This window comes from Myotis myotis, unplaced genomic scaffold (assembly GCF_014108235.1).
Source record: "Myotis myotis isolate mMyoMyo1 unplaced genomic scaffold, mMyoMyo1.p scaffold_m19_p_18, whole genome shotgun sequence".
Taxonomy (NCBI): domain Eukaryota; kingdom Metazoa; phylum Chordata; class Mammalia; order Chiroptera; family Vespertilionidae; genus Myotis; species Myotis myotis.
The window spans coordinates 36,894,085-36,910,834 of NW_023416322.1; the positions used below are offsets into that span (position 1 = coordinate 36,894,085).

Consider the following 16,750-nt stretch of genomic DNA (forward strand, 5'->3'; position numbering starts at 1 on the left):
TACGGGGGCTTAGGATTTCAACATACACATTTTGGAGGGACACAAGTCAGCCAATAACACCTATAAAGTGGCTAATTATTATTATAACCATTTTATAGGTGAAGAAACAGGGTGAGAACTGGGTGCTAGCCTCTGTTTGCTCCTAAAAGACTGGAGTTCCCATGCTAAGATAAAGGTTAGATTGGCAAACATTTGCACATCCTCTGGGAAATTAAGAAGCTTCCCTATGGCCCTAACCGGTTTGGCTCAGTGGATAGAGCGTCGGCCTGAGGACTGAAGGGTCCCAGGTTCGATTCTGGTCAAGGGCATGTACCTTGGTTGCGGGCACATCCCCAGTAGGGGGTGTGCAGGAGGCGGCTGATCAATGTTTCTCTCTCATCGATGTTTCTAATTCTCTATCACTCTCCCTTCCTCTCTGTAAAAAAGCAATAAAAGATATTAAAAAAAAAAAAAGGAGCTTCCCTATGCCACACACTCAGGACACAGTGTTCAGAAGTTTCATCCTTGACATTTTATGCTTTGATATTTTTAAAATATATATATTTTTATTAATTTCAGAGAGAAAGAGAGAAAGGGAGAGGGAGAGAGAGAGAAACATCAATGATGAGAATCATTGATCCGCTGCCTCCTGCACACCCCCCACTGGGGATCAAGCCAGCAACCTGGGCATGTGCCCTGACCGGAAATCAAACCATGACCTCTTAGTTCACAGGTCGATGCTCAACCACTGAGCCACACTGGCTTGGCTACTTTGATATTTTTTCCAACCACAGAGTCTGCTCCTCTAACTGGGAGATTTTGTTCATCAGAATCTTCCAGGACCTCTGAATTTCCACTTCCTACAAATACATCTGTGGCTTAAAAATGCTAACAATTGGGGGTGCAGGTTGAGACTTTGGAGTAGGTAGTACAGTCCCCTGTGCACCCCAGGGTGATTTGAAGAATGCTGGGAAGGCCTCCTGGCCAACCTCCCCATCTTAGACAACAATTCCTTCATGTGGGACCTAGAGACATTTCAGGCCTCAGAGGCCCATGGAAGTGAACCCCGGAGAGATAATTGCTCAGACTCCTGGAATCACTCAGGTAGACAGGAGCTTAGAGATAATTTAGCCCATTCCCCTCATTTTACATTAAATTAAAGACTCCTATCTTGCCTGACCGGTGTGGCTCAGCAGTTGAGCGTCAGCCCATGAACCAAGAAGTCACGGTTGGATTCCCTGTCAGGGCACATGCCCGGGTTGTGGGCTTGATCCCCAGTAGGGGGCGTGCAGGAGACAGCTGATTGATGATCCTCTGTCAGCATTGATGTTTCTATCTTTATCTCCCATCCTCTCTCTAAAATGAATAAAAATATATATATTAAAAAAATTCCTTTCTTCAGTCATACTAGTCACATTTCAAGTGCTTGATGGCCCTCTGTGGCCAGTGGGGTTGCTGAGCCCATGAAGACAGCCGAGGCCTACATGTCACCTCCTCTGACGTCCCCAGGCTGCACATGGCGCCGGAGCCTTTGGGCTGGACCTGACCACAGTACTGATCACATTGTGATACAGCCGCCTGCTCCCTCCCCTGTTTCCCATTAGACCCTACACTTGACAGGACTTTGCCTCATTCTTCTTTGTATTTTCTGCACCCAGCAGCGCAGGCCCAAAATAGCCGCTCAGTTTGTCTGCACAAGGTTGAATGCCTGAACACCGGCAATTTTCTCAGGGCCTTCACAGCGCTATGAAATCTGGTCCCTGGCTCGCTCTGGGACCTCATCTCCTACCAGTCTCCCCTCTGTTCACTGGGCTGCAGCCACCTGGCTCCTCGCCATTCCTTGAATGCCCTCAGCACCGTGTTCCCTGTCCCTGGAGAGCCAGACGACTTTAGATACCTCATTAAAGCTGCCTTCCCTGGCCAACCTCTTAACAATAGGCTCCATTCTGCAGCTCATATTCTCGCCCCTTTCTTTTTCTTTTTGAATATATTTTTATTGGTTTTAGAGAGGAAAGGAGAGGGAGAGAGGTAGAAACATCAACGATGAGAGAGAATCATTGATCAGCTGCCTCCTACATGTCCCCACTGGGGATCGAGCCTGCAACCCAGGCACGTGCCCTTGACCAGAATCGAACCTGGGACCCTTCAGTCCACAGGCTGATGCTCTATCCACTGAGCCGAACCGGCTAGGGCTTCGCCCCTTTCTTTTTCGTCATGGTGCCATCACCACCTGGCACGTTATTTACTTCACTAACCGGACGCTCCCTACTAGAATGTGGGTTTTATGAGAGGAGGGACTTTTTCTGTGTGGTTCAAAGTTGCATTTCTAGAACAATCCCTGACATCTAATAGGTGCTCAATAAATATTTACTGGCTCCAAGGAGGGCAGACTATCTATGAAGGGGAGCTGGGGGAAAGGGAAATAAGGCTGTCCAAGGCAGAGTTCCAGAAATTTCAATACTTTTCCCATTTCAAACGGTCCAAATGGCTTTTCCTTGATTTATGGTGCAAAGGTGGTTGTAGGAGAAGCAGGAGTTGGAGGAGGCCAAGGCTTCCTGAGTGCCCAGAGGTAGGAGGTTGGCTGGGCGGAATGTGGCTGTTGGAAGCTTCTGTGGCAGTTGGTGCAGGAGACCACCCGTTGGGCTGATAGAAGGGACTCCAGGCGGACGCGTGGAGCAGGAGGGGGCCAGGTAGGCAAGCTCCGGGAAGAGCAGTTGGGCGGGTCAGGTGGGCTTTGGGCCGCCTGGTTCTGAGTGGCAGGGAGGGCTGAGAAAACGGAAGAGCTGGGGGCAACAATCTGGGGTTGTGGCTGCATCCTGGAACGTGACTGGGTGACACGGGGCAAGCGACTCAGTCGATGCTTTGTCCTCGCCTGTGAAATGAGAGAACTTGTACTTCACAAGGTCGTTGTGAAGATGACCTGGCGTGATATCTGGGAAAGGGCTCCGTCGACTGTACAGTGTTGAGAAATTCCAGTGATGGGGACTCCAGGCTTCCCCCGTGTGTCCTCTTGTCTGCCTGCCCTACACATTCAATCGTTGGGTTTATCAATTACATACAACGCAGGGCTCTTGTAAACTTTTATTTGGTTATAAAACTCAGACCCTTTCCTCCTGTACATCCCATAGGGCTCAGAAAAACAAATCTCAATCTGGCCTCGGAGAACCGCCGGAGACACATTTCGGCATTTTAATGGAGGCTGTTCTCCAATGACTTCACTTATGAATGTCGGATCTCCCAGACAGACTGCAAGCTGCTTGTTGTTAGAACACAGACGCAGTCATTCAATCCTGGGTTTAAATCTGGGCTTTGCTGCTTCCTTGCTGTGTAGGCCTTCGGGCAGTTACTCAGTCTCTTTCAGCACTAGTCTTATCCACAATATTGATATCCTAATACTATCATTTGTAGTGTTCTGAGAATTAAGAGATAATGTATACTACATCCTTGCAAAAATGTTTAGTCTGATCACATAAGTTTCTATATGTATTTTCATTTAAGCCTCAATATTTTCAAATACAAAATGTCAAATAATGTTTTTTAAAATTATCTTTTAAATTAGTGTGTAATTGAATTGCATTATGTTCACAGCACATGGCGTATATGATACTGATTATTTTAAATACAATAGAACTTAGTTTATGGCCTAGTATATAATTTATTTGAAAGTATAATCTGCACTTGCTGGGACTATGTTTTATACATAATCAGTTTCATCGAGCTTATTGAATAATTGAATAATACCTTCTTGGTGTTTCAGTCAGCTTGTTCTATCAGTTTCCAAAAAAAGCAAGTCAAAGTCTATCACTATGGTGGTAGATTTGCCCATTTTTTTGGTCATTCGGTTACTTTTTACTTTCTATAGTTGAAGCTATTTTATTAGATAGTTAAGAGTTTAGAAGTTTCTATCTTCCTGGGAAATGGGGATGTTGGTGACTATGTAGTGACCCTATTCTTTGAGTGATATTTTGGTCCAATATTAATATTGCTACTCCAGCTTTCCTTTATTTATTACATTGCCATTCTTTAAGTTTCAATCTTGCTCTGTCCTATGTTCTGAGTATTTATCTTGTAAACAGCAAATAAGAGGATTTTTTATAATCCTTTTTAAAAAGTCCTTCATATCTGACTTTTAACCTATAGAATTTGGTCTATTTGTTGTAAGTGCTGTTATACTAGTATTTAGATCATTTCTTTCATCCTCATTTGGACCTTCTATTTGTTTCATTATTCCCATTCCTGTCTTACTTTCTTTTGGATTGAGATTTTTCCTCTGCTTATTTCATTTCCTCCCTTTGATAGATGGTCTTTTCCTATAGTGGTTACCCTAGAAATTTTAATGTGCCTAATTTACTTACCATAGACTAAAGCTAAAGTATGATATATTTATCATCCCTTATAACAGTACGAGGAAGCTTAGGGTGCTGTTACTCAGACTATTCTCCCAAACTCATATACTATTACTATTTCTAGTTCTGTTTATTTTCATCCCTTAAGTTACCAATTTTTTTTATTGTTTTATATGACCAATTGTTTTATAGATTTACCTACATATTTTTTAGACTATTTGCTCATTGTACTTTCTGGCATCTCAAACTTTTTTCTGACATAATTTACTTCTTCTCAAAATGTACTTTTTAGAAGCTCATTTAGTGCTTATTAGTAAAATTCGAGTTTTAAATTATCTGGGCTTAATTTTCCCCTTATTTCGGTAAGATTTGTTAATTAAACTATCTGTTTTTAGGCAGAATTCTTTTTCATCTTGGTCTTTTGAAGACATTGCACTTCTCTCTTCTGGCTTCCACTGTGATGTTCAGAAACCCGTTGTTGGGCCCTAGCTGGTTTATCTCAGTGGGTAGAGTGCCAGTCTGTGGATTGAAGGGTCCCGGGTTCAATTCCTGTCTAGGGCACATGCCCGGGTTGTGAGCTCAATCCCCAGAGTGGGGCACGCAGAAGGCAACCAATCAATGATTCTCTCTCATCATTGATGTTTCTATCTCTCTCTCCCTCTCCCTTCCTCTCTGAAATCAATAAAAAAGTATATATGTACATATAAAAGAAACCAGTTGTCGGTGTAGATATCATTTCTTTGTAGGTAATCTCTTTTCCCTTTGACTGGCCTTAGCATTTTCTTTGTTAACCTGTAATTTTACTCCAATGTGTCTAGATATATTTTTCTTTTACTAAGGATTCATTGTGATTCCTTAAGTGGACCATTTGTGTCTTCTATCAGATCTGGAAAAATTATCAACCATAATAATCTTTTCAAGCTTAAAAAATTATAGTAAAATGTACATATTAACTATTTTAACAATTTCTTACGTGTACGATTCAGAGGCAATAAGTACATTTACATTGTTGTGCAACCATTATCATCATTCATCTCCAAAACATTTATCTTCTAAAAGTGAAATTTTATACCCATGGAAGACTAAGTCTCTCTCCCCCAGCCCCTGGCAGTCACCATTCTGTCTCTCTGGATTTCACTGTATACTTATTTAATGTTCTGTAACATTAATACCTATATCTAAAGCCTCAGCAGGTGATTTCCCCCCCTCCCCCTACATGTTTTTCTGATGTATTTCAGGGAAGTTTGTGTCTTCATTCATTTTGTGATTTTTTGATTGTGAGCTAACGTTCTTTGGAACTCTGTGGGAATTCTTAGAGGCCTGAGTGGAGATAATTTGTTTGCTTTTGTCAGAGGCTTGGGTACTTACTAATTTGGGACCACAGAGACTACCTAGATTACATTTTTGATTTAGGTTTGCTTTTTTTAAACATGAAGAAAATCTGAATTCAGGCCCCAAACTGATTGGAGATCTCGTATGTGGTTAACAAGTCACAAAGGGGACTCTATGACCATGTACCCAATGCCACAACTCATATATTAGTTGAATTTCACTATGTTCTTTTGACGGATATATGTGTCTCTTCTATTTACTGAGTGTATAATCCTTTGCAACTCCTGGATAAATGTCTGGGTTTCTGATCTTACTCTTCAACCTATGTGAACTTGAGACTTATTGTACTGCCTCCAAGTGGCCATTAAAACAAATGCTCTAGACCAGTGGTCGGCAAACTCATTAGTCAACAGAGCCAAATATCAACAGTACAATGATTGAAATTTCTTTTGAGAGCCAAATTTTTTAAACTTAAACTATATAGGTAGGTACATTGTTATTAACTTAATTAGGGTACTCCTAAGCTGGCCTTTGCTAAAAACATCCTCAATCTCATTGAGGTACGTTTGCTGAGGTCGACCCCTTCCAACTCTCCCATCCACACTCAACTCGTGCATGAATTGCGCGCACCTCCCCCTCGCTGTGTCTGAGTCTCCCATAGCCCCACCGACCAACACCCCCACTTCTTCTAACACCACTTATTCAAAATAGACTCGCCCAGGCCGAAAACCGACTTCTGCGCATGGGCTACTGTACGTGCGCGCTTGCACGTGGTATTTTGTGGGAGAGCCACACTCAAGGGGCCAAAGAAGCCGCATGTGGCTCGCGAGCTGTGGTTTGCCGACCACTGCTCTAGACCAGTGGTTCTCAACCTTCCTAATGCCTCGACCCTTTAATACAGTTCCCCATGTTGTGGTGACCCCCAACCATAAAATTATTTTCATTGCTACTTCATAACTGTAATTTTGCTACTGTTATGAATCGTCATGTAAATATCTGATATGCAGGATGTATTTTCACTGTTACAAATTGAACATAATTAAAGCATAGTGATTAATCACAAAAACAATATGTAATTATATATGTGTTTTCCAATGGTCTTAGGTGACCCCTGTGAAAGGGTCGTTCGACCCCCAAAGGGGTTGCGACCCACAGGTTGAGAACCGCTGCTCTAGACCCAATACATTACATAAAAAGGAAACAAAACAAATAAAACAAAAAATTCCACTACAGCCCCCAGCTTTAGCTTTCATCCTCTTCTTGAGGTTTGTGCTGTGGTTTCATCCATAAGCTTCAAATATTTTCTTTATTTTATTGCCAAATAGAAGATGTTTGCTAGATTTGACCTCGTGGTTTTGAGGGGTTTAGAGCAGCAAGGTTTTCGGAAATGAAATCCCCTGTGATACTACACACTTCTGTGGATTCTCGTAGCTCTAAATTCTGTGATGTTTCTAACTTGATCTTTGGTGCACCTTTTTGTGTATTATTTTAATTCTCTCAACATGTCTGTGAGATAGGCATTATCACTATCAGCATTCCCATTTTAAAGAAGAAGAAACTGAGGTATAGAAAAGCTAAGTAATGTGCCCAAGGTCACACAGCCAATAATCACTGGTAGGTATTTGAATCTAGGAATTCTGGCTTCAGTGCGCATGCTCTTACCCACTCCAATCAATCATCTTCAGTTTCTGCTTTGTGCCCAGCACACTTCCTTCCTGCTTATAATCTGTATGAGGAGGCAATGCATACCCATACGAAACCATTTGAAAACAGAGAGAACACTATGAACTGATTAGACAACCTGGATGAAATGAACAAATTTAAAAAAACACACAAACTACCAAAATATGAGTCAAGAATAAATAGAAAATCTGAATAGACCTATAAAAAGTAGAGAGACTGAGTCAGTAATAAAAAAACACACACAACTTTCAACAAAGAAAAACCCAGGACCAGATGGCTTCACTGAATTCTATACAATGCTCGAGGAAGTAAACCAATCTTACACCAATAAATCCTACACCAATACTTCCAAAAAATAAAGAGCAGCGAACACGCCCTAACTTATTCTAGGAGGCTATCGACACCAGACAAAGACATCAGAAGAAAACTACAGATCAAATTCCTTATGAATATAGATACAAAAATCCTCAATAAAATACTAGCAAAACAAACCCAGCAGCATATAAAAAAGATTATATATCATGACCAAGTGGGATTCATCCCAGAAATGAAAGACTGGGTCATTTCTTGTATGGTATACAAGCAATGTAATATAAATTATATATATAGAATAAAGGGAAAAGCACATGATTATCTTTTTTAAAAATATACTTTGATTTCAAAGAAGAAGGAAGAGGGAGAAATAGAAACATCAATGATGAGAGAGAATCATTGATTAGCTGCCTCCTGCATGCCCCACACCACAGGATCCAGCCCGCAACCCAGGCATGTGCCCTGACCAGGAATCTAACCCTGACCCATAGTTATGGAAAGAAATCTACATGACAAACTCTGAAAGCAAGAACTGGTCTGCATGTGGGCAAGCAAGTCTGGTATCGTAAGTTTGTGCAGAAAAGAAACGCTTCCCTGACAACCTGCCCTCAGTGCCCGCCTGGTCCTTACTCCATCAAAGGATGGAGGTCATCAGGCCACTTCCTGCGGCTCCCGCCTCTCATCCGCACAGTCCTTTCCCCCACGTGGACAGGAGCCACAGAGCCACTTCTCCTTATCTAACCTTTGTGCATGGTCCCCAAGTCCAACGGCTATTTAAAGAAGGGAATGCCAATCCAACGAGCTGGTGACACAGACCTCATAAAATCTCACATCTTGCAACGGGTTCTTTTGAGGGCAGCAGTCATCATCCCGCCCGTTGCACTTGTGCCTTGCTCGATGTCTCATAAAACCTGCACGCTTTAGGGCAGTCACTCTCAGCTTCCCGAGACTCTCCATTTCCTGAGCCTCTGTGAGGCTCCTCCCTTTTGGGGGTCTTAGACCCATAAGATGATGGTCCCTCTTCCCTGCTCATCCACCGAACGTCAGGCTCCCCGGCATTCTGCCCACTGCTCTTCTCTCACTCTCTCTTCTTCAATGGTGACCTCATGTAGTCTTGTGACTGTAACCATAGCATATGCGCCTGCTAAACATCTCCACGTGGACATCTCATAGGCACTTCAAACTCGGCATGGCCCAAATTGCCGCCTCTGTACGTGCAGTCCCCCCTTTTCTGGTTGGGCTGTAAGTTATCTACTGATTTCACTTTCAGGTGCTCACGGAAGATTTCAGATCCCCTCGGTGGGCCTGGAGCTAGGGATGTAGGGCCCCGAGCTCATCGGTTCATGTCCCTAAGTTCTCCAGCACACGCAGAAGTGACCAACCAATTCTATCACAGCTCGAATCGGCACTAAAATCTCCTTGTTAACTCAAAGCTTTACCTCTCATGGAAGAACTTGGCAAGCTACATCCTGGCCCAAATCTGGCTTAATTTAAATAACACACATTTTACTGTTTTCAAGTGCACAGTTTAGTGGCATTAAGCACATTTACATTGTTGTGAAACTGTCACCATCACTCATCTCCAGAATTTCCTTCATCTCCCCAAATGGAAAGTCTGTACCCATTAAACACGCACTCCCCATTCCCCACTCATGTCAGCCCTGGGCAGCCACCATTCTACTTATCTATGAATCTGACTATCGACTGCGCTCGATACTTTATGTAAGTGGAATCACAGTATCTGTCCTTTTGCGACGGGCTTAGTTCGCTTAGCATGATAGCCTCAGGTTCATCCATGTCGTTACATGTGTCAGAATTTTCCTCCCTTTTTCAGGCTGGATAATATTTCATGGTACCATTTTGCATATCCATCTTTTTGCTGATGGACATCTGGGTTGCTCCCATCTTCTGATTATTGTGAGTAATGCTGCTATGAACATGGGTTTGCAAATATCTGTTCGAGTCTCTGCTTTCCATTCTTTTGTCCCATCTGCTATAGCTCTACTCTCCTTAATCTCATCTCTGTCCCCACCTCCCACCTTGTACTTCTTTGAAAATTAAGGCCCAACTGCTTGCACTCCTCATCACAGCCCCTTCTCTTGATTTTTTTTTTTTAAGAGAGAGAGAGGAAAGGAAGGGGATAGAGAGATAGAAACATCCATTGGCTGCCTCCTGCACGTCCCCTACCCGGGACTGAGCCCACAACTCAAGCATGTGCCCTGACCGGGAATCGAACCAGTGACCTCTTGGTCCGTAAGTCAACATTCAATCACTGAGCCACACTGGCTGGGCACAGCCCATTCTGTATACTGCTGTACGTTTGCTCATATTATTCCATCTGCCAAGAACACCCTTCCTACTTGGGGGGAATGACTTCACTTAATTCTTCCTTTAGAAATTGAGCCGGAACCGGTTTGGCTCAGTGGATAGAGCGTCGGCCTGCGGACTGGAGGGTCCCGGGTTCGATTCCGGTCGGGGGCATGTACCTGGGTTGCGGGCACGTCCCCAGTGGGAGATGTGCGGGAGGCAGCTGATCGATGTTTCTCTCTCATCGATGTTTCTAGCTCTCTATCTCTCTCCCTTCCTCTCTGTAAAAAATCAATAAAATTAAAATAAAAAAAAAAGATTAAAAAAAGAAAAAAAGAAAAAAGAAATTGGGTTACCTGTTATCTTCTCCAAGAAGCCTGTCCCAAACTCCCATGTGAATGCGATCCTCTTCTGAGTCCTACTGGTTCCCAGTCTACGCTGTCCGGTCAAGACATTATATTACATCACAGTTTTCTAGAAGCTTTTTCAAGAGCAAGGTTTAGATCTTCTTTTGCTTAACTTCCTGCGGCTAACCTCGATTTTTGGCACATAGATAACATCTATTAAAATTAGTTTAACAAAACAGAAAAGGATTTTGTGTTTCCAAGGCGAGTGCCTGACGCTAAGGGTGGGATGTCACAGCCAATGGCAAAGCGAAGCTCAAGTAGGAGAAACCCTCCAGTAATGGTCCTGAGGATCAGGCTCACTGGGGGTAGAACAGATGAAATCCCGCAGATTAGGAGTGTAGGTATCAGATGGCTTCCGTATCACAGGCTGGGAAAACCCTCTGTTGCCAGGGCACTACGCAGGACATCTACTAAAAAGGTATGTCAAGTTCAGGTCATGCCGAAGGCCCGTAGGCAACAATCTGGTCTCTGTGGTTATATGCTTCTTTCCTGGAGGAATGCCAGAGCCAGAGGGAACCTTCTCGTTCTATGGTGCGTTTAGATGGAAACATGTCTTATGCAAGGTTGGGTCTTCAACTCTTGAGAACGTTTCTCCAAATGCACTCCAATAACTGTAGGTGTTGCCATGATTTTGTAGACAATGTGGTTCCAAACCCAAAGGAGACCCAGTGGGCTTGGTTCCTGAGACATCAAAGATGAACAGGCGCATTTAGGGCTAAATATACAGAGCAGTAGGTGCCCACTACACAGGGCGAGGAGCCAGGAGCAGGCTGACTCAGCAGCCACAACAAAAGGGACACATCCTCACAGGAACCTCCTCCTCACACTCAGAGCAGAGCCACTAATCACACACAGGCATATGGCGTGTCTACACAATGAACTAGATAATGGAAAGACCTCACCATTTCTGCAGACTTGTGCATGAAGGCTTGAGTAATGAACTTGCCAACTCAAATCCTTTCTCTGGATTTGGAAAACTTGAGAGTAAGAAGTCGCTTGGGTATAAATTGTTGTTTTGTGGGGTTTTTTTGTTTTGTTTTTTGGCATAGTATCTTGTCCATAAAAAGAGTTCATTGAAAAAGGGGGGAGGTGAAGAGTGGCTAGCTAACATCCTCCCAGCGCCCTTATCAAATGTGCTCGGTAACTGTTTGATATGAGATCTGTTGCAGGAGAACTAATTGTGATTTCTGTGAAATTGCTGTCATGTTCTGCCTGTCACAGGAAGTGTGTGCTTTAATGGCTGGTATCACCCAGGCCATCATCCTGAGATGTTTGATTTTCTGATGCAATTATTCTTTTTAAAAATCGTGAAAATGCCATGTGAGCTGACAAAAAGCAAACAAGTGGTTTTTAGTCTTAACGGCTTAGGTTTTTAAGGAAACTATTTGAAGAAAATAGTAAGAGGGACTTTCTGGTGCTAAGAGCATGGTGGGGTGGGGTGGAGGGAGATAGGGAAATGGTCTTGAATAAATGAATAGTAATTAAAATGGTCCAACAAAATGATCACATTTTAATCCTTATTATCCATGTCCCCACCCCCCTGAATCTCATGTTGCTAAGTGTGATTTTTTTTTATCCTCACCTGAGAATATGTTTTATTGGTTTTAGAGAGAGAGAGAGAGAGGAAGAGAAAGAGAAAGAGAGAGAGAGAGAAAGAAACATTGATGTGAGAGAGAAACATTGAGCAGTTGCCTCCCATACACACTCTGACTGGGGATCGAACCACAACTTAGGTGTGTGCCCTGACTGGGAATGGAACCTAAAGCCCTGTGGTGTACAGGATGACACTCCAACCCACTGAGCCATCTGGCCAGGGCTATACTGTATTAATTTCATTTATTAACTCCAGATTAGATATGTCTTCCTTAGGCTAGTAAAGTAGAATCGTTTCCCTTGGAAACATAATGTTGTTGTTCCTTAGCATTTACGAGTGAGTTCAGATTACCTTCTTTTTCATTCTTTCAAACCACGGATCCAAAAGGGAGGGAGAACTCCCTGGTGTCCTAAGACAGCTTGTCCTGGGACAACTTGCAAAGTGCAGCTCGGATTTTCGGCCTCTTTGGCCTTGGTCACCCAAAAAGGAAAGTTTTCCCTTTAAACAACAACGCTCTTATGAACATGTGTCTTGCGTCATAATTGCCATTTACAAGTGTGGGCCTGCGTCACTGCATGATGAGCTCTGGTGTCGGGTTACCCGCAGGTGCCCAGCGAGTCTTCTCTGAGCCTCTGGGTTTCAGTGAGGGACTCAACGCTGTACTGGGAACCAAGTATTGATGCCACGCAGGGCATTTACTGAGCATCTGCACTCTGCTGGGCATTAGTATGCAAAATAGGAAGGATGCTCCCTGTGTCCAAAGAGCTCAGAGTTTGGTGAGAAGCCAGCTGACGAACAGATAACCACACCGCAGTGTGAGCCATCGTGTGCCAGAGGGGAGCACCCAGTGATGCCTAAGAGGAAGGGAAGAGGAACTCTTTTTTTCTTTTTAAAATATTTGCATTGATTTAAAGAACTTGTTAGAGAGCAAGTTGACCCCAGGCCTTGAAGGATGAATGAAATTCAACCAGTTCAAGACGAGTTAGGTGAGAACTGTGGGGAAGTAAGTTTGGGTAGATAAGGTGGTTGCAGGGGAACTTGAAAACCAGGGGCAGGAACTTGGACCTGAACTGGTGAGTCACGGGAAGCAATCAGCTGTGAGCTGCGGAGCGGGACAGCATGACCTGTGAGCTGTTCAAGGGAAACTGTTCAGACATGACCTGTTGGAGACACGGAGGTTGGCCCAGGCGCAGCCAGGCAGTTCTGCCAAATGCCAGTCAATTGGACGGTAATGAGTCTGGGGATGGGGTGAGGAAAGAAGAAATGGAGAGCAAAGGACAGTGCTTGGCACACGGGAGGAGATGCACAGAAGTCTGCTGAGAGGAGACTGGAATAGTTAAGTGGCTCGTTGACAGCACTCCATGGATTAAAAAGGAGTGGATGTGAAACCTGAGAGGGATGAGGAATATGAGGGATGAATGGCTTCAAAGAAAAAGAAATGCGCTAGCCCTGGCCGGTGTGGCTCGGTGGGTAGAGCGTCGGCCTGGGGACTGAAGGGCCCGGGTTTGATTCCACTCAAGGGAACAGGCCTGGGTTGCGGCTTGGTCCCTGGTGGGGGGCGTGCAGGAGGCAGCTGATCAACGGTTCTCTCTCATCATTGATGTTTGTATCTCTCTCTCCCTCTCCCTTCCTCTCTGAAATCAGTAAAAATTATTAAAAAGAAGGAGTTTTGGTTCCTTCTCCTGAGTGCACCTTATCACACCTCCAAGTGGTGGACAGCAAGTTATCAGTACGCGTTAATGGGAAGTGACAGCTCAAGGAAACGAGAGAAAGACGGTGTGGCTTTCAGCCCCGCTGGTGTCCTAAGATGGCTTGTCCTGGGGACACCTCTCAAAGTGCTGCTCAGGCTCTTAGCCTCGTTGGCCTCGGTTTCCTCATCTGAAAAATGGGGCAGCTAAGTGTGACTAGCTACCGTCCTGCCAGCATTAATAATCAGTGACTCTGTCCTTTTTTTGCGAATACTGGTGTTCTTTCTACTTAAAAAAAAAAAATAAATAACAAGCTGAAAAATGCACCTCAACGCTTCCCCCTGAAGTGAGCGGAGAGCACCAATGTATGAGGTACACACAGAATCTAAAGGCCTGTGAGCCGAAGGATCCCATTGCCAAAAATGGAAGTGGCGTTTGGAGTGTTGTTTTTGCCATGTCCCCTGGACTTAAATGGAACGAAATCCTCTCGCAAAGATGAAGAGGAAAGGAGAGGAGGGGAGAGGAGGGGAGAGGAAGGGGAGAGGAGGGGAGCGGAGGGGAGAGGAGGGGGTGCCTTGGCAGGGAGCGGCTGCTATTCCATGCAGCCGAGGTCCAAGTTCAAACACGCTTGCAGGAAAGCTGCGGTCCAATCCCCCCACCCCCTACACAATGAAGCTGTTGTGAGTCCCCAGGCTGGGAGAAGGCAGCTGGGTTTCTGGAGCTCAGTGGCCAGCGTCTTTCTTGTTCCTCTTTGAATCTCCTCTTGGGGAGACACGCCCTAGGGACAGACTGGTCTGGAGAAGGAAATCCTTGTTGTCAAGTCTCACAAACAGGCAGCGATCCCGAACAGGAGCCACCAGCCCTCGTGAGCACGTGCCTCCGTGAGTCACCCAGCCGTGCGGGGATAAGGACTTTCCATAAAACAGGGAGCGCTCGACACTTTCCCCTCGCTCAGGGCTTGCCCTGCCTCTGATGACCATTTTTGGTGGGGACGTCGCTGGACGGCTGGGTCTTTTTGCTGCGCTGGCTGAATTTTGTAAACTACCCCCTCCAGGAATGTGTTGGATAAATGCCCATCTGATTGCCAATGTCCAGAGGGACTTCTGTGCCTACTGCTCATGAGATCTAATCGGCCGGTCCCCGACATGGCTCTGACCCTGTCTTTGGGAAAAATTTCCCAAATGATGAATTCCTTTTCCTGCTGAACCTCTCTCTGTGCGATCGTTTTTCTGCACGTGAAGCGTAAGCAGCTGACACAAAAGGAAACTGAGGCTCACAGAGACGGAGGCGGGTATGCTTCCGATAGGGCACCTGCTCTGTGCGTCCTCCACGCCAGGCACTGGGAGGGGCTCTCTGTGAGTTTAATTCATTTAATCCTCAAAGTGACTAGAAAGTAGATATTATCGTCTCCCACCCTTTAATGCCAAGGAAACTGTGGCCCAGAGAGGTGAAGTCAGGAGCTGCTGGCTGGTGCTCGGAGCCGGACGCGGTGCTGACTTCCCCTGAGCGGTGGCCCCCTAACTCTCCTGCCCCCTGGTCTCCTGAGGGCCATGCCGTGTTCTAGTTCTGGATTCGGTTCTGGACTATTTATTGTCTTTCTTTGTCCTCGGGTTCCCAGACATCAGATGGGCAGAAAGTAATGGGGGAGTCCACAGGGGTGGAGGGTGAGGGACGAAGTCATGCGTTGAGTAAACACACGTGTGGATGCGCACACAGGTACACAGGCACGCATGTGTGCAGACACGCATGCACACACATACGTGCACATGAGTGTGTACACAGACGTGCATGCACACAGGCCCACACACTCCCGAGCGGCCCACTTGCTTGCTTTCTATTCCCGTCACTGGGCTCCGCGGCCGCTTCCTGCCAGGTTATACATAGTCCTTCCCCCAGGGACCAGCCTTTCGCCGCCAGGTCCTGGGAAGGGGCAGGAAGGCGATGACTTCCTTCCCAAGGGCCGCCCGGAATCCGTGTTCGGAGAGGAGCCCTGACCAGAACTGCTCCACAAGAATAGCAACTGGCAGTGCCCTGGGCGCCCCGGGGCCGCCTCTGGCTTCCACCGTGTTTGGACGGAGCAGCCCAGGCCGCCCCATCTTCCGGCCTCGACCGCCCCCCACCCCACCCCCGTCTCTCGGTGCCTCCCGCACCACCTGCGAGGCCAGCGGCACCACCACCTGGGCTCCCGGCCCGCCCTTCCGCCGCGGCCACCTGTCCTGCGGCCGCTCGCCTACCTCTCCCTGCGCGGCCTGGAGTCGGCACCGAAGGAGCGCGGGTCCGAGCGTGTCCGACGGATGCAGCCCCCGCGCCAGCTGCGTCCTCTTCCAGGGCCCGGGGGAGCCCCCGGGGCGAGCGGGCGAAGCTGGGGCGCCGTGGGGGCCTCGCAGGTCCCGCAGAGGCGCCGGAACAGGCCCTTTCCAAGCGCCATCCCTGCGCGGACCCTCGGCTCCCTGACTTCCGGGAGAACCGCTTCCGGGTCGGGAGGTGAACCGCGCGGGGAAGGTGGGCGTCCGCTGACCCGCCACGTGGGCTGCTGGCCCCAGGCTGGCCGGGCGGGTCTGTCCCAGAGGCTCGGCCTCCAGCGGGACGAGGGGCCCAGCGGCCTCTGGGGGCCCCTCTGCCTCCCCTGGGGACTGGCTTTGGCCTGAGTCTCTCCCTGAAACGACTAGCATCCTTCTCACCGCCCTGCGGCCCTCGCCCATGCATTGGACCAAATGGAAACAGTAAAGCTTTTTGCAGCAAAAAAAAAAAAAAAAAAAAAAGAAAGAAAGAAAAGAGAGAGAGAGAAAGAAAAAGAAAAAGAAAGAACAGCCACTGTAAAGGCCGGCCTCTGGGCGTGAGGCGGCGCCATCGGCAGCTCGCAGACCTAGCAGGAAATTCGCTCTGTGCTCCCCGTTGACCAAAGCAAACCCCAATCCCGATGGGTCACCCCCACACGTGCCCCCAACCCAGGACCCCAGGATTGCCATCTGGGGACATATTCTTTTTTTAAGACATTTTTAATTTTTCAATCACCATTGACATGCAACGTTGTATTAGTTTCAGGTGCACATGGGGACGTACCCTGAGACACGCTGTCATGGCTCTTAAAGCCACAGCGTG

General features: G+C 46.4%; 1 protein-coding gene across 1 annotated transcript in view; it reads right to left on the reverse strand.

Moving 5' to 3' along the window:
• The window catches only part of LOC118673312 (transcription initiation factor TFIID subunit 4-like), a 52,000-nt gene extending 35,650 nt beyond the window's left edge, over positions 1–16,350 (reverse strand). Inside the window, exon 1 of the mRNA XM_036343935.1 lies at positions 15,883–16,350. Within this exon, the coding sequence (XP_036199828.1) occupies positions 15,883–16,350 (468 nt within the window). The remainder of the gene's footprint in view (positions 1–15,882) is intronic.
• Between the last annotated feature and the right edge of the window lie 400 nt (positions 16,351–16,750).